At 41.7% G+C, this 26,596-nt stretch overlaps 3 protein-coding genes and 2 long non-coding RNA genes across 7 annotated transcripts; 2 read left to right on the forward strand and 3 right to left on the reverse strand.

Moving 5' to 3' along the window:
• Positions 1–3: 3 nt before the first annotated feature.
• Positions 4–5,031, reverse strand: lrp10 (low density lipoprotein receptor-related protein 10). 3 transcript variants are annotated; one of them, XM_058069132.2, is made up of 10 exons: positions 4,947–5,031; positions 4,152–4,291; positions 4,041–4,073; positions 3,796–3,940; positions 3,520–3,713; positions 2,863–3,428; positions 2,277–2,716; positions 1,969–2,163; positions 1,719–1,848; positions 4–1,552 (listed from the first exon to the last, which is right to left on the reverse strand). In XM_058069132.2, exons 2-10 carry the CDS (start codon positions 4,186–4,188, stop codon positions 905–907), a joined length of 2,388 nt encoding a protein of 795 aa, XP_057925115.2. In that variant the 5' UTR covers positions 4,189–4,291; positions 4,947–5,031; the 3' UTR covers positions 4–904. The 3 variants fall into 3 exon arrangements, with proteins under 3 accessions (XP_057925115.2, XP_078653028.1, XP_078653032.1); XM_078796902.1 differs by lacking the exon at positions 4,947–5,031 and adding an exon at positions 4,860–4,939; XM_078796906.1 differs by lacking the exon at positions 4,947–5,031 and adding an exon at positions 4,711–4,729.
• An 875-nt stretch (positions 5,032–5,906) lies between these two features.
• LOC144901802 (uncharacterized) lies at positions 5,907–21,069 on the reverse strand. The gene is made up of 4 exons (XR_013629909.1): positions 21,023–21,069; positions 20,835–20,886; positions 20,565–20,668; positions 5,907–6,826 (listed from the first exon to the last, which is right to left on the reverse strand). It is a non-coding gene; the product is annotated as an uncharacterized LOC144901802 (long non-coding RNA).
• mmp14a (matrix metallopeptidase 14a (membrane-inserted)) lies at positions 6,412–17,854 on the forward strand. Its single transcript, XM_058069133.2, has 10 exons — positions 6,412–6,838; positions 14,518–14,666; positions 14,733–14,855; positions 14,933–15,240; positions 15,314–15,475; positions 15,557–15,696; positions 15,773–15,911; positions 15,991–16,141; positions 16,219–16,334; positions 16,400–17,854. Exons 1-10 carry the CDS (start codon positions 6,761–6,763, stop codon positions 16,717–16,719), a joined length of 1,686 nt encoding a protein of 561 aa, XP_057925116.2. The 5' UTR covers positions 6,412–6,760; the 3' UTR covers positions 16,720–17,854.
• An 82-nt stretch (positions 21,070–21,151) lies between the features above and the next one.
• On the reverse strand, positions 21,152–26,171 carry mrpl52 (mitochondrial ribosomal protein L52). Its single transcript, XM_058069134.2, has 5 exons — positions 26,054–26,171; positions 25,677–25,746; positions 21,940–22,007; positions 21,480–21,544; positions 21,152–21,408 (listed from the first exon to the last, which is right to left on the reverse strand). The coding sequence occupies exons 1-5, from the start codon at positions 26,085–26,087 to the stop codon at positions 21,256–21,258; spliced, it is 390 nt and encodes a 129-aa protein (XP_057925117.2). The 5' UTR covers positions 26,088–26,171; the 3' UTR covers positions 21,152–21,255.
• Positions 23,412–24,722, forward strand: LOC144898128 (uncharacterized). Its single transcript, XR_013627031.1, has 4 exons — positions 23,412–23,453; positions 24,023–24,092; positions 24,175–24,288; positions 24,509–24,722. It is a non-coding gene; the product is annotated as an uncharacterized LOC144898128 (long non-coding RNA).
• Positions 26,172–26,596: the final 425 nt, after the last annotated feature.

Here is a 26,596-nt window from a genome sequence, read left to right on the forward strand (position 1 = left end):
CACTACGTGTACTATGCAGCACTATGTGTTCTTGCTGTATTGTAATGGGCACTCTTTTAACACACAATAAAAAGTGCAAATTGTTTAATCGCAGCCACATTTTTAACGTATGTACAGTGAAATTGACCCACACACACACACATTCCCCTAAAAAATCACTTTCTCTTACTCAACTCATTATGTCGCAGTTAAAAACTTTCAAGCTACTTTGCATCGACCCTTGATAGAATTCAATAAAAGCAATTTAAAAAGAGGGAGCCTGCAAAAATAAAAAAAAACAAATGTGAAATAATACATATGGCACACCACAAGTGTCAAAATGTGACAGAGTTGATTCCCCTCAGGGGTTGATGATTCAAGTTTTGTAAATTCAAGCTGGGGGGGACGCACGCTTGTGCACACACACACACACAGTATATATACTAAAAACAGGCACCAAACAGACTGTCTTTGGACACATTTCCATACATTCATTAGGGAAGGGATGAGCACTAAAAGGTTATTGCCGGTCAAGTTCTACAAACTAGAGCTTTCAGTGTGCAGGGCTTTTAAATGTGGAGCGTGTAACTCATGGTCCATCTGCAGACAGCTCCTTAAAAAGGCACTTAAATAAGGGAATACCTGTGTTCTAAAATAGACTATATTGGCAGGAGTACGAGGAGAGGATCTACAAACATACTCCACTGTCTAACGCGCTCACACAAATGTCAAAATGTAGATAGGGCTGTGCAAAAATATCACCTGACGTGCTGCCTAGCGTTGATTAAGTACACGCCAACATGTTGAGACACATGTGCTCTAACTTGCTCTTTCAAATGGCAAAATACTTGATTTTATAATCCAAAGCAAAATATATACATTTAGACACATATTAAAGTACTAAAGGCACTAGTCACAGGGTGATTCAAGTGAGCATGGGCACGTCGTCCTCTGAGGTGGTGTCCTCTGACAGCGGGATGAGCAGAACGTCGTCATCGGAGGAAGACGAGGAGGAGAACGAAGGGGAGGCAGAAAGGGGCACGTAGTTGTTGGACGACGAGGGGGATGCCCTGAACAAGGACAGGCTCAGGCCCAGTGTTTGGAAGATGGAAGCCAGAGAGGGACTGCTGGGAGGGACGCCCACTGGAGGCGTCAGCGGCTCCTCCACAGGCGGAGCTGGGGGGGCGTAGGGGGGTGGAGGCGAGGAAGCTGAGGGCGGTGACGGCAGTGGTGGCGCTGGGGACACCACTTGAGACGACACGTCTCGCTGCTGCTCAGACCGAGTCAACATGCCGACTTTCTGAGGCACGGGCTGGTTGACAGCCTCCACAGCCGAAGAGGAGCTGGTGGGGGTGGAGCGAGTTAGTTCCTGACCCTGAGGGGCCACGTCAGGCTGTTGCTGGTTGGAGCTCGCTGCCTGAGCAGGTCTGTAGGGTGATCTGGGGATGAGACCCCATCTTCTCATGCGGCGGACGGCTCGGCGGACAAATCGAGGCCTGCGTCTCCGGTGTGGGGAGCTGACTGCATCCTGGCGAAGGAGCTGAAGAAGGCCCCTCAGAGACAAGGATGAAGACTGAGGGAACAAAATGTCTTCATGTCAATCACATTATTGTAATGATTTATTCATTTATATATTTTTAAGAACGTAACAAAGTGAAGCCACAAAATTTGAGCCGCAAAGTGATGATGGACGACTATATTTTATGAGTAAATATTATATTATGTGCATCATGTATTACCTCGTTGGGGTTTTCTGTGGGGAAGTCCTCCACTGGAGGGATGATCCCTTGTGCAATCAGCTGACCGTAGGAGGGAGGGGCCTGCTGCTGAATCAGCTCCGCTTCGTGTCGGCTGATTGGTGCAAACAGGCTGCATGCGGAAAACACATTTAAATAAAGGGCATGCTGCTATCAGGGATCATGTGAGTCTTTGTCTGTTTTAAACTCTACGTTACCTTAAATGTGTATTGCATTCAGAAAGAGCAGTTACCTGTACTCCCTGGTCCTGAGCGAGTACAGCTTACAGGTGCATCCCATGGCAATGACCAACAAGAGCCCACAGACCAGACTGCCAACCGTCGCCGCAGTGATCACCTTGCGTGGCAGCACCACCGTGCAGTTGAGCTCGTCTATGCCATCCTTGCAGTCCACCTGGCCATCGCAGCGCCAGCTCTCAAACACACACCTGGGATAAGACAGGATGGGCATTTCCTTCCTTAGCTTACCAAACTGGCAGGCTGTTGCCTTTGTTTCAGTTTGACATTTAATGTCTTATGGCTTATGAGTCTTATGGCTGACCTGTCACTGTCACAATGGAAGGTTCCGGGCTGGCACACGGTACAGTCCCTCTCGTCGCTGCCGTCGGCACAATACAACTGGTAGTTGCAGCGTTCGCTCACAGGGTAACACACTGGGCGGCCGGCAAAGTGGCTGGACGCCACCGCCATCCTCTGCCCGGCGACTCCACAGGCAAATTGGTTGCGACTGCAGCCCCGGCAGCCCTCCTCATCCTTCCCGGTCTCGGGGCAATCCCATTTCCCGTCGCAGCGTTGCTCCTGGGTGAAGCAGCCTCCCGAGGGGCCGCCACATCGACCCTCCCAGGGAGGGCAGTAGTTCCCGACGTGGAATGTGGCATTGAAACCACTTCCTTCCGAGCCAGGGAGCGTCTGATAGGTGAGTGACAACAGGCCGGTGTGGGACTCCACTTGGACAGATTTATAATTGGATGCGCTTGTGATCTGCTCCAACATAGAAGATAATAATGACAGCAAAAGTAAAAAAAACTGCAAAAACTGATTACTGAAGGATGTTATGACTGTAAGACTGGTTCATGTATGACAGCATATTATAGTATTGATCTCAAACCTCCATTAAAAACACTCACAATTTTGATGACATCCCCTTTGCCTTGTGCTCTGTTGTGCACTGTGAGCGTGTCCCCAGGCCCCAGTACCAGCTGTTGAAGGTCCAGCCTAAGGGGCCGGGAGTCATCGGGATCCAGAGTCCAGATGCAGAGCAAAGGTTGCCCACGAAGAGCTGGGGGAGAGAAGGTCCCGTAGAAAGTCTGGAGAAGTCCTCCACAGGGCCACTCAATAGGAGTGGGGGTCACAATCGGTTCCTTGTGTGTGAGGGGCTGCTCCAGATCTTCATCAGTCTCATCATCTTCTCCTCTCTCTTTCAGCAGGGACAACAGCTCATCAGTGCTGTCTGAGCTCTGACTTTTATCAGCAGGGTTTTGCTGCTCGGAGATGCTCACGCTGTTCCTCTCTGCCGTGCCTTCTTCAGCCCCTGTGCTGCCGGCAGTGTTACCGTCTCCGCCACAGCCCTCCTCGTCTGTGCCGTCACCTTCGCCGAGACACTCCACCTGGCCGTTACACCGCCACGAGAGGGGCAGGCAACGACCTCCAAGACATTCAAATGATGTTAACGGGCATTCGCCAGAGTGTGTATCTGTCAGAATGCAGGAGCAGAACATGAGTATTTTGTGAAAGACCTCGACAACATGTTACATCACACATTTTACACAAAAGAAACAACCCACCTCTGGCATAATTCAACCGAAAGGACGACACAGGGTATAAATGTGGCAGAAAGTGGTGCACCACTGTGATGTTTCCCCCCAGGAATTCCACAGGTTGCGGCAATTTGTTGCCGCAAAGAACAAGCGGCTCGCCGTCAGTGGATGATATTATGGACAACCACTCCTTCCTGCACCGAGTTGAAAACTGGGAAAAGCTATGAGGAAAGTGACCACACTTTTGTTTAACGATTTGCCTTAACATCCACAAACAAGATGGATGTGTGTCTGTATGTCTACCTGAGGACTACAGGCTCTCCCACCAAACCCTTAATGGTCCAACAGTCATTTGTTGCACCAAAGTGGTATGACCAGGTATGGTACGTGGAACTCCTTATTTCTCCCACTTTGCTGTCCAGTACTTGAGGGGAATGTCCACAGTGGTCTGAGAATAGCAGGGGTAGAAAATATACAAACATAAATTTACATTGTTCTGACATAATTGGAAGAATAATGAATATATGACATTTTGTTATAATCCTTACCAAAACAAAGAGCACAGCGTAACCCACTGCATGCTGCAAAAAGGACATGCAAACATGAACACTAATTTTACAGAGAGCCTCAAACACAAAATTGAATGTGAAAGCACTCACCAGCAATGTAAAAAAGGAGGGTGTAGATGTGCATCATTGTGGTAATGCCTGTATAACACTTTTAATGGGTAAAAAAAACTGGCAGAAGATTGTCAGAAAAGTGCCATTTTGGATGGGATTTTAGTTCAGGAAGACGTCGCCTGCAGAGCAAAAAAACAAGACCTTAACAACAAAAGATGCATTACATAAAAATAACACAGCTGTGATCTAATTCAGGAAAAACTTTGGAGACTGGTACTGCATCAATAACATTAGTGAGTGAAACATCTATAATTATTATGTATGCAGCCTTACTTTCCAAACAACACATTTGTCACTTCATCACAAGAGTGTTGTATTAGGCAATGCTTCACACATTATTTGCACAAAACCACACTCATTTCCTTCCCGTAGTACTTTGACCATGACGACAAAGCTAAAGTTAGCACCAACGAGGAGAAACCATCGTCAATGTGACTGTGCTGTTTTGACAGCTTTTAAAAAAGACGCTTCCCTGTAACAGAGACGGCTATAGGTCGTTAAATTGTTCAGTGTGTGAACATCGAGGGTATATATTTACCAGAATTAATGGTAAAAGGGTAGTCGATATCGTAGCTGATTACAAGAGCTTTACTAGCCGTTAGCTTCCTGTCGATGTGCATGCTAACTTCCTCTAAAATTCGCATTTCACCAGTGGCGACACCCACCAAAAGAGGCTTCGAAACTTACACGGTAATGTTTACAAGTCAACGAAGCTTAACATAAAAGGTGGGGACTCGTAAAAAAAATGTTAAATGTGAAAGCAAGACGATTTACCCAGTCAGTCGGACTTTTTTGTTGACAAGCTCAGAACTACTTCCGTGTTTCCCCCACCAGCAGAACTATGACGTAAGAGGGCTTATCCTGTCACGTGATTGCACACTTTATCTTACGAAACCACCTTCCCCGAAAGCGTTTCGTTATCATCATTACAATAGTAGCTATATTGGTACTAACACATATTCTTAATAATAAATACATTTGCATACACATACACCAAATATGCCTTTTGAAACATGTTTGTGACAATGCTCGTTTCTTAACACTAGATGTCACTGTGACTCGATTTATACTTAGAATATGGCGTATACTGTATAGCTTTAATTAAAGAAGTTATGGGACAGTTATGAATACCAGATATTTGTAATGACATGTTAGGTGTCACAGTTGGGTTTGTGATGTTAGTTTTAGATCATCTAACAAATGTGAATATTAGTCAATGTGTGAAAAAGTGATGGTGCCCTGAACCTAATAACTGGTTGGGTTACCCATAGCAGGAACAACTGCAATCAAGCGTTTGAGATAACTTGCAATAAGTTTCTTACAGCACTGTGGAGGAATTTTGGCCCACTCATCTTTGCGGAATTGTTGTCATGAAGCCACATTGGAGGCTTTTCCAGCATGAATCGCCTTTTTAAGGTCATGCCACAACATCTGAATAGGATTTAGGTCAGGACTTTGACTATGCCACTCAAAAGTCTTCATTTAGTTTTTCTTCAGTCATTCAGAAGTGGCATCACACAAAGTCTTCCAGGTCCTGAAACAGCAAAAAAGCTCCAGACCATCACACGACCACCACTATATTTTACTGCTGGGTTCTGTTTCTGAAATGCAGCCTTCCTTTTATGCCAGGTTTAAAGGGACATACACTTTAGTACACCATACAACTTAGTATTTCTCATCAGACCACAGAGTATTTTCCCAACAGTGTTTTCTCACAAAGCCTTGACGTTATTTCTGCTCAGCAGTGGTTTTGGTCTTGCAGGCCGTTTTTGCCCTGTGTCTTTCTTATGGTGGAGTCATGAACACTGACCTTAACTGAGGCAAGTGAAGCCTGCAGTTCTTTGGATGTTGTTGTGGGGTCTTCCGTGACCTCTTGGAAGACCCGTCGCTGCGCTCTTGGCCATGTTTTCACCATTTGTGGATAATGGCTCTCACTGCGGTTTGCTTGAGTCCCATCCATCAATTTTCTATGCTGCTTAACCTAAATGAGGTTGCGGGAGGCTTATCACCTCTATAGGGCCTAGAGGGCCTATCCCAGAGGCCCTGGTCGCCAGCCAATCACAGGGCACATAGAGACAAACAAGCATTCACACTCCCAATCATACCTATGGACAATTTGGAGTCTCAAATTAACCTAACATGCATGTTTTTGGAATGTGGGAGGAAGCAAAATTGCAAAAAAAATATACCTAAAAATCCCCTCTATAAGAGGACTGCTCTGCTGTTTTTAAGGACTTAGTGGAACACGTCACGCAGGAGGGAAGGAGTTAAAAAAGGGGGAAAAAAACATCTGGAGGAGGGACCCAAAGGATAATCCATCTCTGTGACCACATCCACACACACTGTAGACAATCCAAGCGAAGGGGAAAGAAGTTTAGAAGCAACAGATGTGTTTTCCACATATTGAATTCTTTTGCTGGCTGTTTTCATCTCAAAGTTGACTTTTTGTGCACTAAAGTTGAGTCCCCGAGGAGTCCAATGCGGAGAACAGCAGAGCAGTCATCTCCTTGATATACCTTAGACTTTTTTTCTTGTTATCTGTGAAGACGTCGGGATTTGTGCATTTTATTTCTCTTTTTTTATGAAGAATGATGCCCCTCTTGCTCATCACCTTGGCGTGCACGCTCCATTGCTTTTCAGTCAATGCAGATGTGCTGAAAACAGAGGTAAGTCATGTGTTTATAGACAGGGATTTGCCATACATGTACAAAAACCAAAAGGTTTCGGGTTTCTTAAAAAACACAGTGCAAAAGGAGGAAGCTGGAAAAAGGCTATCCGGCTTATGTGTGCTTCTGTGAGCTCCAAAAAACACTAGTTTCTAGTTTCTGACATTAAAACCTATTATTTATAGCATTTTAGCTTCTTCACCATTACTATTGTTGTTAAATTGTTGCAGTCAGCTATGTTCTCTTGTCCTGAGAAGATTCTTCATGGAGAGGGGAAAAGTATTGTGGCTTTGCTTTGTTCTGGGGAGGAAAAAAAGGGGGTAGGGGTGTGTTTTTTTGTCGGGGGAGGGAGTTTAATGGTTATCATGTGCACATTGTAGAGCAGGGGTTCTCAAACTTTTGGGTACCACAAATACATATATAGATAGAGCCCCTTATATACAGTGGATACCACAGCAATTATTTATATTTCTAACATTTCAACCTAAATACCCAGTTTAGAATCACTGGTGTCGAGAGGAGGTCTTGAAGATCATCCTGCTTTAAATATGGATAAAAATCAGGACACCCAATAAAATACAGACATGGTATATAATATAATGAGACAATGGCAACAGGCACGCTGACGTTGTACATGATGGCGGCCATGTTTTTCGAGCAGTTCAATCAAGTTACTTGTGAGTCGCCGAAAGGTGTATAAAATTTTCACCCGTTTTTGTGCAGCGGCAGTTAGCATTATTATAAAGAATGTAGGGTTATTTGTTTTGTTTTTGCTTTTTCCAGTGTTTAAAAGTGTACATGGGTGTTTCCTGTATACAGTAGGTCACATGACTAGCTACTGCATGCCACCCTCATGAGTGTTTGCTGTTTCAACCAAAAAAATCTGTAAAGTTCTGTAAAGTTCCATGTTGTTCGCTTCCAAAAGAAGCCACTAATATGATGTTTGATGTGTTCTGCTCGTATTTGTGTCAGCAGTCGCTTGAAGGCACTTCTCTGTTTGAAAGCCACAACAGGAACTGAATCATAGATTTCATTTGGCTGTGTGAGATGCAGGATGCAGGAGTCACTGACCACACCGTGTGACTAAAGCCTACTGGTACTGGACGGTCCGGATGCTTTAGAAGGAGCCATGATGGACGTGGTGGAAGCAGACGTTTGTTTATACGGAGATCTTTTACAGTAGATCATTAAAAGCAGCAAAGCACTCCTTTAAAAGGATCTGTGGGTCGCGTTTTGCAGCACGTCCTTGACAATAGCAGAGCACTCCTAGCCTTTTTGGTAGGAAGTTCCGAAAAACAGGACCAAACAGGGTCATGTCATGTGGAGGATTTTAGGGGGAAATTTTTGCAGCCGATTCTCAAAAACAGCAGAAAGCTCCTGTTATCAAAGATCTTTGACTTGTGTTTTTGCAGAAAATTCTGAAAAACAGCAGAAAGCTCTGGCCCTATAAAGGATATGTGACTTGTGTTTTTGCAGCAAGTTCCTAAAAACAGTAGAAAATTCCCATCATCAAGGATCTGGGACTTGTGTTTTTGTAGTAGAATCCTAAAAACAGCATAAAACTCCCATCATCACAGATCTGTGACTCATGTTTTTGTAGTGGAGTCCTATAAAACAGTAGAAAAAAAAAAAAACAACCTCCCATCATAAAGGATCTGGGACTCGTGTTTTTGCAGTTGAGTCCTAAAAACAGCATAAAACTCCCATCATCACGGATTGATGACTGTTGTTTGTGCAGGAAATTCATAAAAACAGCATAAAACTAAAAAAAATAAAGGGCCTGTGACTCGTGTTTTTCCAGCAAGTTCCTAAAAACAGTAGAAAATTCCCATCATCAAGGATCTGGGACTGGTGTTTTTGTAGTAGAATCCTAAAAACAGCGTAAAACTCCCATCATCACAGATCTGTGACACGTGTTTTTGTAGTGGAGTCCTAAAAACAGAAAAAACTCCCATCATCAAGGATTTGTGACTTGTGTTTTTGTAGTAGAGTCCTATAAAACAGTAAAAAAAACAACCTCCCATCATCAAGGATCTGGGACTCGTGTTTTTGTAGTTGAGTCCTAAAAACTCCCATCATCACGGATCGATGACTGGTGTTTGTGCAGTAAATTCATAAAAACAGCATAAAACTCAAAAAAATAAAGGGCCTGTGACTTGTGTTTTTGCAACAAGTTCCTAAAAACAGTAGAAAATTCCCATCATCAAGGATCTGGGACTCGTGTTTTTGTAGTAGAATCCTAAAAACAGTAAAAAAAAAAAAAAAATACACACAAAAAAACTCCCATTATCAAGGTTCTGGGACTCATGTTTTTGTAGTAGAGTCCTATAAAACAGTAAAAAAAATAACCTCCCATCATCAAGGATCTGGGACCACGAGTCACAAATCCTTGATGATGGTTTTTTTTGTAGTTGAGTCCTAAAAACAGCATACAACTCCCATCATCACGGATCGATGACTGGTGTTTGTGCAGTAAATTCATAAAAACAGCATAAAACTCCAAAAATATAAAGGATCTGTGACTCGTGTTTTTGCAGTAGGTCCCTAAACACAGCAAAACGCTCCTTTAGCCTATATGTACTGTTATAGTCTATATTCCTTAAAAGAGATGATTGATGACCTCTAACGATCACTTTTGCGGTACATTCTTAAAATCAGCAAAGTATGCCTCCTGTGTGACTAGCAATTTTTGAAGGTCCTTAAAAACAGCAGATGGTTCCAGTCATATACTGTATAGATCTCTGACTACCATTTTTGCTACAGATTTTTGCAAGCCTGACCATCATTTAGAATATATTTGACCAACACCTGCAGTGCAGCAGCGCACTTCTGTAATGAAAGATCTTTGACTAGTGTTTTTGTAGCAGGGCCTTAAAGATAGTGGTCAGATTTTTGACATGCATAAGCTCTTTCACTAGCATTAACATAGCGCTTCTTCCTCTTCCTTACATTTTCCGTGACTACTATTTGGAGACTTGAAGCCATGACAAAAAGTGGCAGCATATCTGTTGATAGTCCTGTCATGTTGTCGTCAGCGTAATGTAAGGGTGGTAGACAACCGGCCACCATTGCGTCACAGTGTGTAAGCATATGATTAAAAGACAGACTGTGATGTTCGCATGTGGAGGAGGAACCATGGGTTGCACAAACAAGCTGAAATTAGCAGAATCCCGTGTTTGCTCAACATCTGTGCATTCTGAGAAACGCCCTCCTGAGAGACACTGGGACTTCCATATTTCTTTGAAAGTTCTCCTAGATCTGTTTCCACTCAACTTTCTGCCTATTTGTTAAATAAAGTGCTTAGCTGGACCCTATGAGTGAAGGAAGCGGGTAGCAGTGAAAACAAACGGGTGTCTAAAACATACATCTGCTCTAAAGCCATCTGGATTCAATTGTCTTTATCTCCACTCCATGTAAGCACCAGAGATGCTGCCTTGACGGTCTGTCGCTTCACGAGTACGAGTATTCCACCAGCTTGTTTCTAATGGGAAACCGACATAAAAACTCCTAGGTGCACTTCTAGTTAACTGGGTCGCCAGGGATAAGAAGTAAAATTAATGTGAGATTCCAGAGACACGTGAGTGGGTTTTTTTTTTCCATTGGCACAGGCAGAGGAACAACTGAGTCTGTCTTAAAATTCAGCGATACTTCCAAGTTCCCTTCTTTCCTACCACCGCTATGTCTAATATCTTTACCTTCCTTCGTGAAACGGGACACTTTTCCTCTTTTCCTCTTTAACCCCTTCTTCACATTCAAAATTGAATTTTATGTTGCTCTACGGCTTCCTCCCACATTCCAAAAACATGCTAGGTTAATTGGCGACTCCAAATTGTCCATAGGTATGAATGTGAGTGTGAATGGTTGTTTGTCTATATGTGCCCTGTGATTGGCTGGCGGCCAGTCCAAAGTGTACCCCGCCTCTCGCCCGAAGTCAGCTGGGATAGGCTCCAGCATACCTAGTCAGAATAAGTGGCATAGAAAATGGATGGATGGAGTTCTGATCTAATGAGAAAAAATGTGAATTTTATGAGAATAATTTGATGTAATATTATGGGGAAAAGAAACATAATTTTATTAGCATAAATAAAAAAGACATTAATAAATGGAAGTTGTAATGTAATGAACAACAACAAAAAATTTGAAAAATTAGATTGCAGAAAAATACTACAATGTTACAAGAATAAAGTCAAAATATTGTGGGAATTAAGTAATAAATACCAACAGGAAATTATGAAAGGAAAAGTTGAAATAGTTGGAAAATTTCAAAAAACAGCAGAAAATGACACAGACAGCTGTAATTTTACAACAAGAAAATTTAAATATTATATTCACAAAAAGTCATATTTTTACAAGAATAAACTTGTAATATTTTAGCAGCATTAGAGTTGTATGTAAAAAATATACAATGTTTATCAAAATATGATTTTTTTAAAAGTCTTTACACTATGAGAAACAAACACAACAAAATGAAGTTGTAATCTTGGGGAAATTAGGTTTAGAAAAAAGTCATTTATGAAGATTATTTAAGAAGAAAGATGAAACAACATGGAAATATGGTTTTAAAAAAGTTTTTAAAAATGGTAAAAATGCTAAAAACAGAGCAAAGACTAAATATCATGCTAATAATAGACTTTTTCACCTATAGCACAAAGCTAAGATGCATTATTTTCTTGAAATATTACAGCTAAGCATATCTACATCTACTGTACATGTGTTTCTTCACAAAATATCAAAGTGGCCCTTGTATCCTTTCATTTTTTTCCGCTCTGTGGCCCTGGGTGGAAAAAGTTTGGACACCCCTACCATAGTCCTTAAAAACAGCAAAGCGCCACTGGCCATATCCTGCTTAAAATCTTTGACATCTTTGAATTGACATTATATATAAAATAAGAATAACAGTGAAGGAAGAAGTCCAGTCCCTGGCAATTTAGTTGAACAGCCCTTCTTCTATAGTCCCTCATGGTGCAATAAACACTAATGGATGGACGTTATTGGACTCCAAAGTACCGTAGGCACCTTTTCCAGGCCTCAAACATTCCTGAAGCTATAGAAGGCTACAATAACACACAGAATCAAAGTCATAATGCCATTTAAGATATAGCAACATTTGCTGAAAATTATGATTTCTTGTCAGGATGTCGCATTGCAAGGTCACAGGGAGTTACCTCTCCCACCACTTGACATCACATGACCTATGTTGCACGCATTTGAACACACTGCGCACTCTCAGGAGCATGTTTACCTAAGCCGCTGCCAGCCCACCGGCCCCACATGGCCAACAATAGCAGCCATGTTCGAGTCTCAATAAATAGAAGCTTTGATGGCGGCTGCTCAGGATGGGAAAGGAGGCGGAGGCGACTATTGGCGTCCCAAGGCGGTGGAGTGGGATTGGAGCCGGGTTTTTATAGAAGGAAGCACATAGAGACAGTGGCAGCTCTCAGCTCACTTGGTGACAGGGGATGAATCCAGGAGAATGTTGAAGTAATCCAGAGAAATGGGAGCAAAAACGAGCGTGAAAGGGAAGGAGAAACTTTGCCAGTTTGTTAATATAAGTGAACCTTGTTCTCCGGAAGCCCTGCATTGCGCTGCCACATCACCAACAAGTAGACATGTGTGCCTGGCCTGCGCCATCCACTCATCCATCCATCCATCCTTGTTCCCAGCCACATGCTCCTGCAGACTTGAGGAGAAAAGCAGCTCTCGTGGCCGAGCAGAGAGACTGTGGGGTTTGAATGATGCTAAAGTAGGAATTTGGGGTAATTCCCCTGTCTTGAGCTGCGGTAAAGGCAAGAATGTGCGCATGCATAAAGTGGAAAGGCACATTTAAGGCCTTTACGGAGGAGATGAAATGCAGACGACATTATTGGCTTAGCATCAAGAGTCGTAGCACTCTTTGGTAGGGGTGTAACAATACGCCAAATCAGTACATTCTTCACTTTTAAGTGACAGGTCAATTTGGGTTACAGTATGCAAAATGCAAAACATAGTAGAGGGGGCGCCATCATGATCTGGGTTGCTTTTTCCTTCAATGGAACTTCACGTTGTGCATGGGTGTCAAACGGCAGTAGGATATGTGGAAATGTTGCAGGGGGCATCCCTCATGACTGTGTGGTAATGACTCAGCACCACTGTTTAGGTCCAGTTATTTTGCACTCCTGTTGCAACAGCATGTTATTGATTCGCCTATTGTTTACCAGTGGGTGGCACAACACATGCTTCACCCTGCTATACCCAAAAAGCATTGCACACATTAGCATAAATATCCAGCAATTCTTAAATTCTTAATTCTATTATGTTCATTTTCAATGCTTTGTAAAGAGTTGTGGATTCCTATAGAGCAGCTACACATAGAAAGCTTTCGAGATCTTCCAGATTCTGCACCTCTTTCTGCAGTGTTTCCATGGACTTCCTGCTTCCGACCCAAACGGTCTGATTAATTTACTCTAACCCCGGCCCTCCTCTTAGTACGCTCACTCCACTGTGATTGGTCACACTCCTAAGCGCTCCCGAGGACTTCCAGATACGTAGGTTTGCATTTACGAAAAAGTATAAAGTCTTTTATTCTCACTTTTCACATAAAAAAAATTTAATGAAGTGAACTTTGAAGTAGTTAAAAACTGAAATTGTGAACTATGAACATGAACTATTCATATTTATACTGTTTGAAGTGAACTTTGAACAAGTTCATGATCTGCCTGATCTAAATCCAATTGAGAATATTTAGGGATGGATGGCAAAGGAAGTTCCAGACAGTGGATGCCCTTCCTGAAGCCATCTTCACCACTTGGAGCAAAATGTCAATTTTTCAAAAAGTATTTTTGAAGTATCAGATTCACATAAGTGCTCATATTTGCGTATTTTTTTGCTCCTCAATTTGTGACTTTTTGGTGCTTTCACAGAAGAAAAAAACAACAAAAAAGAAATGATGTACTACAAAAGCAGACCAATCACAGGTCTTCGGTCCACGTCACTGTTGACGTAAAGTTATAATTTTTTGGTGGTACATGCCAAGTTCCGCCGGAGGATTTGGAGGGGGAGGAGCCAGGCGGTGTTACTTAAAACATAATTCAGGCCCAACCGTGGAGCTTCACCCACAAAATGGCCATCAGCTGTCTGTAAGAGTAGAGAAAACAAGGGCAGTGCTTCTCGTGTGTAAAAATAATTAACAATGCGTTTGACCTAGTAACAGTGAGAGGATATTCTTGACTTTTTCCAGCATTTTGAGTTTTCCTTGGCAGAAGTAGTCTAGACTGGAGTTATGGGTCACGGTGACTAATCTTTTCTCAGATGTGTTTCATTTTGGCTTGAAGTGACGCTCTCATCCTTTTTATGTAGACCACCTGAGCAATAGCACATAAAGGCTAGCAGGGAAACGAGAATGTTGTGTTGCTCACACGATCGGAATGATGAAGCTGATTTGAGAGACAGGTCCAAACAAGCATTGAAGGTTTACAGGACAAGCACACAGGAAGTCTTCTGTTATGTCTTCTATCGTTTTATGTTAATTAAAAACTCACAACTGAGTAAGAAAAAGGAATCATACTCTTAACAAAATGGGTGGCGGATTTTAAATTACTGTCATTTTAAAATAAATTACATGTCCTCTTTGCAGTTTAGCTAATTAAACACTATTATTAGCATTTACATCTTAGAGGAATAATGATGTTTTTGTTTTGCAGGCTTGGCTGCAGCAGTATGGCTACCTGCCTCCCGGTGATGTCAGAGCGCAAGCAATGCGTTCGCCTAAGTCCATCGAGACTGCAATCGCAGCCATGCAGAGGTTCTACGGCTTGACCGTGACGGGCTCCATAGACTCCAACACAATAGAGTGAGGCCCGCCTGAGAATCTGACTACATCTGTGGAGGCATGTTATTTCAACAATTATTTTGCCAGGGCGATGAGTCGTCCTCGGTGTGGTGTTCCAGACAAGTTCGGACCAGAACTGAAAAGCAACCTAAGGAGGAAGCGATACGCGGTGCAGGGATTAAAGTGGGACAAGTCTGAGGTGACATTCAGGTAAAAATTCCATACCAAAATTGGTGCATCTGTGCATTTCAGGTCTCAAACCATCTTTCTGGCATCCTTCTCCGCAGTATACAGAACTACACACCCAAAGTTGGTGAACGTGCCACCTATGAAGCCATCCGCAAGGCCTTCAAAGTGTGGGAGAGCGCCATCCCGCTCACCTTCAGAGAGATTCCCTACAGCCACATCCGGGGCAAAGTGGACAAGTATGCAGACATCATGCTGTCTTTCGCCGAGGGCTTTCATGGGGACAGCACGCCGTTCGATGGCGAGGGTGGCTTCTTGGCTCACGCCTACTTCCCCGGTCAGGGAATTGGGGGTGACACACACTTTGACCTCGCTGAGCCCTGGACAACCGGGAATGTCGACCAAGGGGGTAAGGTCAAGTTTGGTTCTTGGGAATCTTTCCCAAAGAAAAGAAACCACATGTTTTATTTCTTATATTGAAGGGAACGACGTATTCCTGGTAGCGGTCCATGAGTTAGGTCATGCTCTAGGTCTGGAGCACTCCAACAACCCCTCTGCCATCATGGCCCCGTTCTATCAGTGGTTTGACACAGAAAACTTCCAACTTCCAGATGACGACCGCAGAGGCATCCAAACCATCTACGGTAGGGTTGCAACTTTCATCATAAAACCTCCATTGTACAGAATTTTAATATTCAATTGAATACTAAACAATTCTCCAATAGGAACCAAAACGGGGGCTCCCCCTCCTCCACCAAGACCGACAAAGGCCTCCAACCCCAAGAGACCGGATCATGGTCCAGACATCTGTGAGGGACACTTTGACACGATCGCCATCCTACGTGGAGAAAAGTTTGTTTTTAAGGTACCCCAATCCTAAAACCAGGACCACTGATTATTTTTTTTATTTCTATTCCTAACTCCACTGATGGACCTTTCAGGACAACTGGTTTTGGCGCGTACGTAACAACAAGGTACTTCCGGGTTACCCCATGACCATCAATCACTTCTGGAGGGGCTTGCCTTCCAACATCAACGCCGCCTACGAGAGGGACGATGGCAAATTCGTTTTCTTCAAGGGTAAAGCCCCACGCCACAAGGACCTTTGAGAACATTTGGGAAGTCACTGCAGCAGAACCTTCCTGTGTGTCATCTCCAGGTGACCGGTACTGGGTCTTCAGTGAGTCCACCATGGAGAAGGACTCCCCGAAGAGTCTCAAGGACATGGGCACGGGTCTCCCCACTGACAGAATGGATGCGGCTCTCTTCTACACCCCCACTGGACAGACCTACTTCTTCAGAGGCTCTAAGTGAGGAATATTCTCGGCATCCATCATCTTTTCCTTCCAAACCTTCCTTAATATGTACCCCCTTGTGGCACTTACAGGTACTACCGCTTCAATGAGCTTACTCGCACTGTGGATGCCGGCTACCCGAAGCCCATCAGCATGTGGAGCGGCGCCCCAGACAACATCAAAGCAGCCATCATGAGTGAGGATGGATGTAAGTACTCCGTGAGAGAAACTGAAGTTCTTGTACAAAAACTGATCTGTGCTTCTTTTCTTCAGCTTACACATACTTCTACAAAGCCAACAAGTACTGGAAGTTCAATAACCAATACATGAAGGTGGAGCCAGGCTACCCCAAATCTGTGCTGACGGACTGGATGGGGTGCGAGAGCGAGGAGCCTAAGACGGGGCGGGAAGAGGAGGTGATCATCCTGGAGGTGGATGAGGCACAGGGCGGTGTTGGGCCGGTCGCAGTGGTGATCCCTATCCTCCTCTTGGTGCTGGTGGTGGTCACTTTGGGGGCACTGTTGTTCTTCAGGAAGTACGGAACACCTCGACGCCTCCTCTACTGCCAGAGATCCCTTCTGGACAAGGTCTAGAACCGGTAGAGTGATACCACACAGGAGGGACCCACAATGAGAGAACGAGGGCCCGCATGTAATAATGGGGTGGAGCGAGCGTGGAGAAGATGGATGAAAGGGATGACCGAGTAGTTGGTTTCTACAGTGAGTAGAAGGTGAAATCAGGTGTATTTGTATGTTAACTATTTACATGTGTCAAAAATTAACAACATACCGACAAGCCCCACGCCAAACTTCCCTACGCCCTTCCCCCAACCCCCAACTGGACAACTCCGGCTGAACTGATGTTAAATTCGGAGACTAACTTAGATCTTTAATGCGTCTGTTTTGGCCATGTTACATTTCCTGTTGTTGTTTGATTTTATCCTACCACTAAGCAGGGTGTTTAAAACGTGCATGTCCATCATATTCCTTCAGTAAAATGACCTTTTTTAGGTCAAAATGTTTCGGGAATTCAACCTCAGCATTGTCCAATGAATGAAATGCAGGGATAGGATTTTTATACTCTGTGTCCACGGGTGTAGATGTGGCACAACTGGAGACATTGCATAGATAGTCCATGTGGTACAGAAGTGTTTTTGTTGTTGTTGTTTTCTGTGCAAGCAGTTAAAACGGAGAAACAAAAAAAATAGGAAGGAATGTTTTCATTCCAGTCGGAATGACAGAATAAGGAGCAGCGCTGCTTGTGTGCATGTGTGAGAATGATTCCAACAATACGGTGCAATTTTTTTATGATTATCTTTGCATTTGTCTTATTATTGTTATTATTATTATTATTATAATTATTATTATTATTATAAGTATGGTTATGGTTATTATTGTTGTCTCCTCTTTTTAGTTTCTTTTTTTTTTGCGTTGTTTGTTCATTGTCACTGGGAGTCCTGCTGGACAGAGGCAATGCGTGACAATGACTTATAAGAGCGAATCCCAGTTTACGGTGAATTAGATCAAATCAGGTGGATCAATGTGATTATCCGGACGTTAGCACACAATAATGATCATTACTATTTATGAACACATGGTGCTGTTTTTTGGTTTATTTTTAAACACAAATTGAAGGTGAATTGGTTGAGTTAAAACAATGATAATGGTAATTATATTTATAATGATGATTCAATAAAAGTGAATGAGATTGTTTACATGTCTCTTTTCTCTTTTGTATATTAGATAAAACATACTTGGGAGATACTTGCTTTTCACTGCACACCAATGATAAAGGAATATTAAAGAAGCTCTATGGTGTAGTTAGACAGGGATGATCAAAGTCCACTCCAAGTCATATTTTATTATTTTATATTATTGATTGATTTATTGGTGTACCCGGCCTCTCCCGCGAAGTCAGCTTTGATAGGCAACCCAAGTGAGGATAAGGGTCATAGAAGGTGGATGGAAGGATTATTGATTTATTCCATTCATCTATCCATCCATTTTCTTCCACCATTCAGTGGAAAAAGTTTGGACACCCCTGTATTCGGGGGTTTATTATAAAATGTATAATGTACAGATATAAATGTAAGATGGATGGATGGGTTGATGGATGTCCGTCATTGCATTTTTATGCTGCCGATTCCGATACCGATCACCCATGAGTGAGATCATCCAATATCAATACCAATCACATGGATTAACTTTACATTTTTTTAAATTTATTTACGATGACTGCTATTGGGCAGGGGCGCCGTTAAACAATTACGGCCCCGTGGGACAAAAACAAGCTCCAAACTAACCACATTGCTTGTTTATCTTTAAAACAAAATGGAAAAGTCAAATTAGGAGTTTGAAAACCAAAAGCTACGTCAGGGGTAAGGAAACGTCTTGACTCACAGGCCATGTTGGGTTAATAAATTTAGCAAAGGTGGCATCAAACAGAATGACAGACTTACTCATGGTGCAACAAAAAACATCCAAAAACATCCAAAGCAAGATAATTTATCCCATAAATCAACAACTAAGCGCAAAATATAACACATAACTTAAAACTGATATTTCCAAGTGTCCGCAAAGCATGCTGGGTAGTCGTCCTTAACCCTTTTTTGTTTACTTCTCTGCCAACCTCCTCAACATATCTTGCAATCAAGCAAAAATGACAGCAAATAGCAAACATAGCAGGGGTATCAGGGGTCTTGATTCATCCACATCACATCTTTGACTCTAAGCCACCTCAAAGTGTAAACAGCACCTGAAGGCAACATCTGGCCTATGTGGATTATGTTGACAGAGTCAAGATGCGGATGGAGGTGGTAGAGTTAAGTCAGCCAAGCATCTGCTCTCCTTGTGGCTGCACTGAGGGCAATGATGAATACTGACTTTTTAGTGCTGACACATAGTCTCTCAGTCGCCACGCCTGGCAGGAAGTGGGCTGCTTGTAGTTCAACCTGGCATTTTTTCTTTGTTTTTTTTTTGTTTGGGTGACCTACATTGTGGTGGCACCATCCACTGTAAATCCAACAGTAACTTTTTCCACCTTTTTACCATGCCAGAAAACATCTGTGTGGCAGCTGCTATTCAAATGAAAAGAACATTTCAACAAATTTGAAAAGATGACCGAGGAGGCCATGTAGATATTTGCAAAAAAGAAACAAAAATAAGTATGTCAGGAAGTGGTCTTCATCATAAAGTGCTAAATCAGACCCTCCACAAACCCCCTAACTCCACCTACACCACAAAAGCAGTCACAGTGTTCCTACAGATTTGACATTGCAAACTTCCATATTTTTCCAGACTCAGTTAATAGAGCTACAGCAATTAATTAATTGATTTTCCAATTAGTTGACAACTATTTGGGTATTGGGTTTTTTTTTTAATTCCTCCCATCCATCCAGACTCCTGACAGGGAATGCCCCCACTTTTTTGGGTTGCTCCGCCCAGAGCGCGGATCTTGAATTAAGGTGTTTAGTGACTAGTGACTTACATAGAACGGGAGAACCCCATGCAGCGAGAGAAGAGGGCCCTCTATGAAAAAGTGGAATGAATTGGATAAGAACACAATGAAGTGAAATAAGTTGACAAATTTATGATGATATTTAAGTGAATAATGATGATTAATAATGATGAATAATTCTGGGAGAAAAAAATACGGGTTACGTGTACCATTGTACCTCTACTAATTACCAGCATAGATTTCACAAAAAGTTTCTAAAGTATACTTTAGGAGCTGTCACACACAGAGGGAGAGAGTAGGATGAGCAGAATACGGCTCGCCGCCAAAGCTCACCTCCTCAAGCCAGTGTGTGTGCACCGCTGTGGAAGCCTGCATCCAGCTTTTGCTTATAGCAAAGGTCATTTAGTGATAATGCTACAAAAACATAGCACAGACACGCTCATTTGTTAACACTCCCCACTCCCAGTGAAATATATAAATCATGTAATGTCCAAAGAGCAGCCTGTGAACAGCATATTATAGAAACAAAATCGGAAATAAAACTGGAAAAAAAAAGCATAAAGTAACTAAGAGAACTGTAGAACAGTTGATACTAAAAAAATAGTAATCTTAGAGGTCACTTACACACATACACAGTACACATATAGATGAATAATAAACAACGTAGCAACTTCTGATACGGTGTACTCGCTCAACCCTACTACGTTCAGTACGGCCCACGAGCTAAAGTAGTGGTTGGGTTTAACCCCCCAAATTCAGTTCTGGATATGACACAGCTTTTGACGTCATAGACCAGTCTACTTCCTGTATGTTGATTTGTCAGCTGATTCCCCCCCCACCCCCACATTCCCTCACCCCTCCTCCACTGCTGACTTCTGCACAATAGCCAACATCTGCTCCTCATTTTCTCAAAACAAGCAGAGAAGGGAGGGACCATAAGGGCAAAAGAAGAAGAAGGGAGGTGGAAAAATTTACTTCTCACTTTTGGAGGTCTTTGGTGGTTGTTCAGGTCTGAGGGTCTCATCATTGCACAGTGGACCACTTGAACGTGTCCTGCAACACCTTGTACACCCACTGTGGTCGCAGCTGCATGAGGAAGGAGGAAAAATGAGGGCAAGGGAAGAATTTGCAAATTGGCGCCTGGCGGCCGAATAAGTATTAGACTGATTGTGGCTTATTTGCTGAAGTCTGCAAAGAGCCTGGGGGTTTAGAACTACAGCAAAAAAAAATGTTAGGACAGACGTGGGATTACCTCAAAGTCCAATTTAACAATTTTGGGGTGCGTTCAGAGCCATGATCCACATCTAATGAGATGCAAGACCAGAGCCAAAACAGCACCATTTACAAAGCAGATAACTCCATCCACAAAACCAAACACATTTTTAAATTGTCAGTAATTCAAACGTTTGAATAGGCATCATTATGTTTGTGCAGCTGTACCTAATAAAGTGCCAAGATCACAAAATGGCGTTTGCGCCGCCACTGTCTTGCAACGGAGAATTGCTGCCCTCTATTGGACGCTGAAAGACATGTATCAATGTTCAACAATACAAAGACCCACAATGCCGCAAATCCAAATCACTTTATTCCATGAAATTGCCACACATAATGGAACAGTCATAATATCACATAACATAAGCGAGGATTTATATGAGTATTTACCAGGACTGTTTCTAACTTGGAGGATGCTTCTTCTTTAATAGCTTCCCTTTGGCTTTGAGCAAAAGAGACTTTTTGTGTTCCTCCATTCTTTGAGCTTCGTCTTTTTTCTCTCTCCAAGACTCCATGCCTCTGTCCATCTCGGAGTTGAGCATCACGATGCGCCTCTGTGGATGACACAGTGTGCGTTTTATTCTTGCCAAAGCCACTGTCACATTTCTAGTTGAAGAACACTTACTGCTAATTCTTCCCTCTCTTGCCGCCGCCTTAACATTCCCTTCATTGGAGGTGCTGGTCTCCCATCTGCTCAAGGAAGGAGAGACAATATTAACCCATAAGAAATGAAGATTATATTATATCTTATATTAACCCAAATGAAGAGGAATTAGATCTCCTGCGGTGATTCCCGACTGGTAACTCGGGACACAAAAGTGGGTTGGGGAGCTGTTTTCAGTAAGTCACAGAAAACTGTGTAATGACCCAGTGACTGTGAATGCACCTCCCGTTCTTGTCTATGCTATTATGTACGCTATGTTTCTTGGTGATTTTTTAAGTATCAGATTTAAGTATTAAGTATTTCTTTAAGTATCAGATATTTGAGAAGTTTGAGTTCTGCAATATGGGCCTTTGTTTGTCATTGAGGGGTGATGGAGGGTCCCACAGCCAAACCAGTTGAGAACCACTGAGCTACAGTATACCTGCAAAAGACCAATCAGGTAGATCTGTCAGAGGTCCATATTCTGTTCCACTGCGTGCAAGTCCGTGCCTAAAAAACAAACCAAGATGTATTGCATATTTACAAGCCATTTGCAAGCAATCCACAGTGCAAGTGTATAAATGGTATAAATGCATACATATATATATATACATACATACACATATATACTACATATATGCATATCCACATTTACATACATATATACATACACATATATACATACATATACATACACACACACTGCATTTTAGATATATAGTAGGATTTAATGTGCTCTGTGTACAGTGAGTGTCTTTGGAGTACATTAAGGTAAAATGTAGGTATAAGATTTAGGTATAAGAGCCAACCTACACTAAAACTAAACTTGTATCAGTGGAACTTGTATGCAAGCTGAGGACCATCTACACATTTCCAATTCACTAATTAACATACTGTGCCACACACGGGTCCGTGAGGATCAGGCAGCTCTTTATTTGACAGGAACCGATCTTGAGCAATGAATATCCAGGCGGTTGTTACTCAGTGTCATCTTACAAACAACATTAAAGTCATCACACAGCAACTTAACACTCAAAAGGTATATAAATAAATAAATATAAATAATAAATATTACAAAAATGTACCAATAGAAGTTCTCCATAATGCATTTGAGCAAAGCCTTTCATTGGAGTACCCAGCAGAATGAATGAATGAATGGATGGCTGAATGGGTGGATGGCAAGATGGAGGCACTGCAATACTGCCTATGTCAACCAGAAAACGTCATTGCAGCCCCCCCGGAAAGCACCAATGAATGCGTGTCTCAAACAAATGGGAAAAAGAGTTGCGTTATTTACATTTTAAACTTGCATTGGTTTATGCTTTACAGCTATCTGGTATACATTTAAAGTGTTAAGTTGCTGTGTGATGAGTTTAGAGTTATTTTTTAAATGACATCGTGAGTCAGACTATTGTGTTGTTATACCGTTATATATGATGACCTCCAGCAATTTCCAGTGGGTTGACAAGCATGTCATGAGTGCACCAATAACAAAGAACTACTACGTCCTCACTGACTCGCAAGTGGAACAGTATTTAAACAATTAGTAGTACTTCTGAAGTAAAGATGCCACAAGATTTAAATTTAGCCATAACTTAGCCGCACCGGTGTTAATAGTTTAAGAAAAAAATAGCGGCTTATACACCAGGAATTATGGTGAAATGTTGACTTAAGTAAGAGAAATACTGCTCGGATGATACAAACACTTCAAAAACATAATCATCCCATTTATTCATTCAACTTTTTTGTTAATTTTGTGTGTTTATGCGTTTGAACTCCTGCTTTTGAAGTGTAAATTATGGAATAAATAATCTTCATTTGCATAGAAAAAAGTACATATTTCAATCAAATGCTCCAGGACAAAGGGTGGATATGAAAGAAGTGGGCAAATAAAAAGCAGTTATAAAAGTACAAGCTACAACTAACTATTATCATTGCCTTCCAAAACCATACAAGGTACGTAAACAAGATTGATTTGTGTTTTCATGATTGTGTGTTTATGTATTTACTTGTTGTATAGGACTAAAACTACATCTATCATTGGTTTGGTCTGTCTCATTGTAAAAATGTAGAAAACGCAGTGCACGTGTGCATAATGTACTGTACAGTAGGTTGGGGTCTGTGCTGTAGGAATCAGTAATGGACATTTTAAACCACTGCAAGGCATTAAAACAAAAAAGACATTCAGTTCTGGTTACGACTCAGTCCCATAAATAATTCTGTACAAAAAGAAAAATAACTAGTTACGTAGTCGTACGTCACTACATGGAGAAAGGACAATGTGATTTTTGGTCTTTAAAAGGTAACTTTTTTGCTGGAAAAGGTGGAAAAACAGCGACTAATATTGGCTACATGCACACTCCAACCATCATGCAGAATAAAGATGGTACCTTTGAAAGTGAAATGGACAGTAATAACTAGGCAGTGTAGTGCTCTCATTTACAGTTCCTCCTCCCGAAAAGCTTGTCTCATCAATCAAAGACAGAGGTACATTTTAAATCCAAATAAATGTCTCTCTGTCACAGGTTGCTCTGCTGAACAACACAATGAAGTTGCTGCCCTTGGCTTTCAGCGTCGCCCTGCTCTTCAGCGCTGGTGAGTGTGCCGCGGTGCAACAGATAGAAGCACAAAAGGACAAGAAAGTACAGGGGCAATTACGACATTTTTACTTCCTCAGGTGAAGCCCTGAAGTGCATCCAGTGTCAAGGGACATCTGCGCTACAATGTTCAGACGCTGTGGTGTGTCCACAGTTTGATGCGAACTGCGGTGATTATAGAGTGTCAGCATCAGGTGAGTTTATTACAACAGCTTTTTGCTCAGGACTCATGAGTCACTTAATTTTTTGCTGCTCGTCACACCAAATGCTGGTCAATCCATGAAATACAGTGCACACTTGAAATTACAGCTAAAATGTGACGGAATATAGTATGGTGCAAAAAATGCCAAATGATAGCAGTGTCGCTGTTATTAATAATGTAATAATCTGACACCATTTTCCTTTCTCTGTCAGCTCCAAGGCAGCGGAAGTGCATGAGTGACCAAGAGTGCTACAATATTAAAAATCTGTACTCCGGTGCAAAATGCTGCAAAAGAGACAGGTGCAATGCCTAATAAATATCGTAGAAGAGGAGAGTTGATGTCCATGAATTTGGGTTCAAGCCAATCTGCTCGTCCCTAGCAGTTTAATTATGTTAGAAAGCATTTCAAAAAGAATAAAAAAATATACTCTATATCTGACAGTGTGTGTGTGATGCATCTTCCTGCAGAGCCACCTTTCATGATAACAACAAAGCCAAAAGAGTTTCATCTAAAGCATTATTAAAAAACAGAAAAATATACAAACGTTTTCAGTGCTTTGGTTCCGATTTTCTACAATAAAAGCACTGATAAAACATTTCACTGTTCTCAAATATCTTAATTTTTATTTTTCTGCACAAAATAAGATAAAAAATAAATAAACAAATCAAGAATAAAGAAAATCAATCAGTAATAAATAAATATAATAATAATAATAATAAAACGGCAAATAAAAACTTAAGAAACCACATATAGTTGGTGGGTAGACAAATAATTTTTTTCAGATTGAAATTATCAAAGCATTATTAGAGCCCTGTAAACACGACTATAGTCACATTTATACTCTTTTTATTTACAACATATTGCGCAACTGCAGGGTCTTGAGACACATGCTAACTCGCAAACTAGAGAGCTAGCGACCTAAACGGTAGCCTCCAAGTTATTTCCTTTAAACTTAAAAAGCCAAAAACTTACCACTTCCACAGGGAGGATAAATATTAACAGTTATTTAACCTTTAACATGAACATTAATCAAACGTAATCATTTGTTCTGGGTACATGATACCATACAGCATCCATATCAAACTTGCGCGGGCCGCACTAACACTAAACTTTCATATCAAGGCGGGGGGCTAAACTAACATCCTGCGGGCCACATTTACCCCGTGGACCGCGTGTTTGAGACCCCTGATCCAAAGAAAAGGAAGTCACATTGTAGTCACACTGTACATCGTACAGTGGAATTTGTCTCTGCTCTACCTCCAAGCGGTGCAAAGTTTTTGAATAAAACTATATAATAAATATTAAAAGAAAATTTACCAAACTAAATTTCAATATATATAAATGCATGCGAAAATGATGTTATTCCGAGGCAGACTTACTGTTTTCTCCACTGTTCTCCCCCTTGAAGGCCACACGTTGTGCTGAACCGTCTGCTGGAGTGTTTAAACACTGCAAAAATACAACAAACAGAGAAACAACCATTAAGAAGGTACACTGCTTTTCGAAGTGGGATTATATATTTCTGTGGGGGGAATACTGGACAACCATATCACTCCATCGACAATGTTAGCATTAGCTTTCGCTATGCCTTAATGACGGGCATATGATGTTGTATTTGCTCCTATTTCAAATACACAGTGGCGTCAAAGCGGAGTAGGCAACTAAAATAAAGTGGTACAACAGTGTCTTTAAAAGCGGCATAATATAACAAACAAAGAAGTGAATAAGCCGTAGAAGAGAATAACCTCTGTCTCACCAGAGCAACACAGTATCCTTACGGGCGCAGCCATATTGCCTGCAGTAACAGCAAGCCACCTCTTGAGGTGCTAAAGACGCTAATAATAATCGTAGTTCTCACTTGTTCACCTCTGCAATACTAATTGTCAAGATGAGATTGCAATTTTAAATGGACACGTGGTCATTTTAACAAAAAATACATAACCTTCATCAGCCATTTGCTTAATAAATGACAGTATGGGTGCAATAATGTCAAAGAAGAAGTGAATAAACGTCAAAAGGGTTGCAATGTTGCCTGCAATATAACCAAATAACCACAAAGGGGTGCTAAAATTGTAAATACTGCAATTTTTTAATTATTGTAATTCCTTTTTAAGTCTGTAATAATGATTTAAAGGGGTTAATTACTTACTCTAAAGTTATTGTTTTAATTAAATGCACACATATAATGTGATATATGTGTGCACCACATACCCAATAAACTGTGATGTTTCCAGCAGCAACTCTTCTGGAAAACTATACACGTTTATAACAATTGGGTAGTTAGGTGACTCATTGGACA

The sequence above is a fragment of the Doryrhamphus excisus genome, linkage group LG2 (assembly GCF_037039965.1).
Source record: "Doryrhamphus excisus strain RoL-2023G ecotype Guam linkage group LG2, RoL_Dexc_Guam_v1.1, whole genome shotgun sequence".
In the NCBI taxonomy this organism is placed as follows: Eukaryota; Metazoa; Chordata; class Actinopteri; order Syngnathiformes; family Syngnathidae; genus Doryrhamphus; species Doryrhamphus excisus.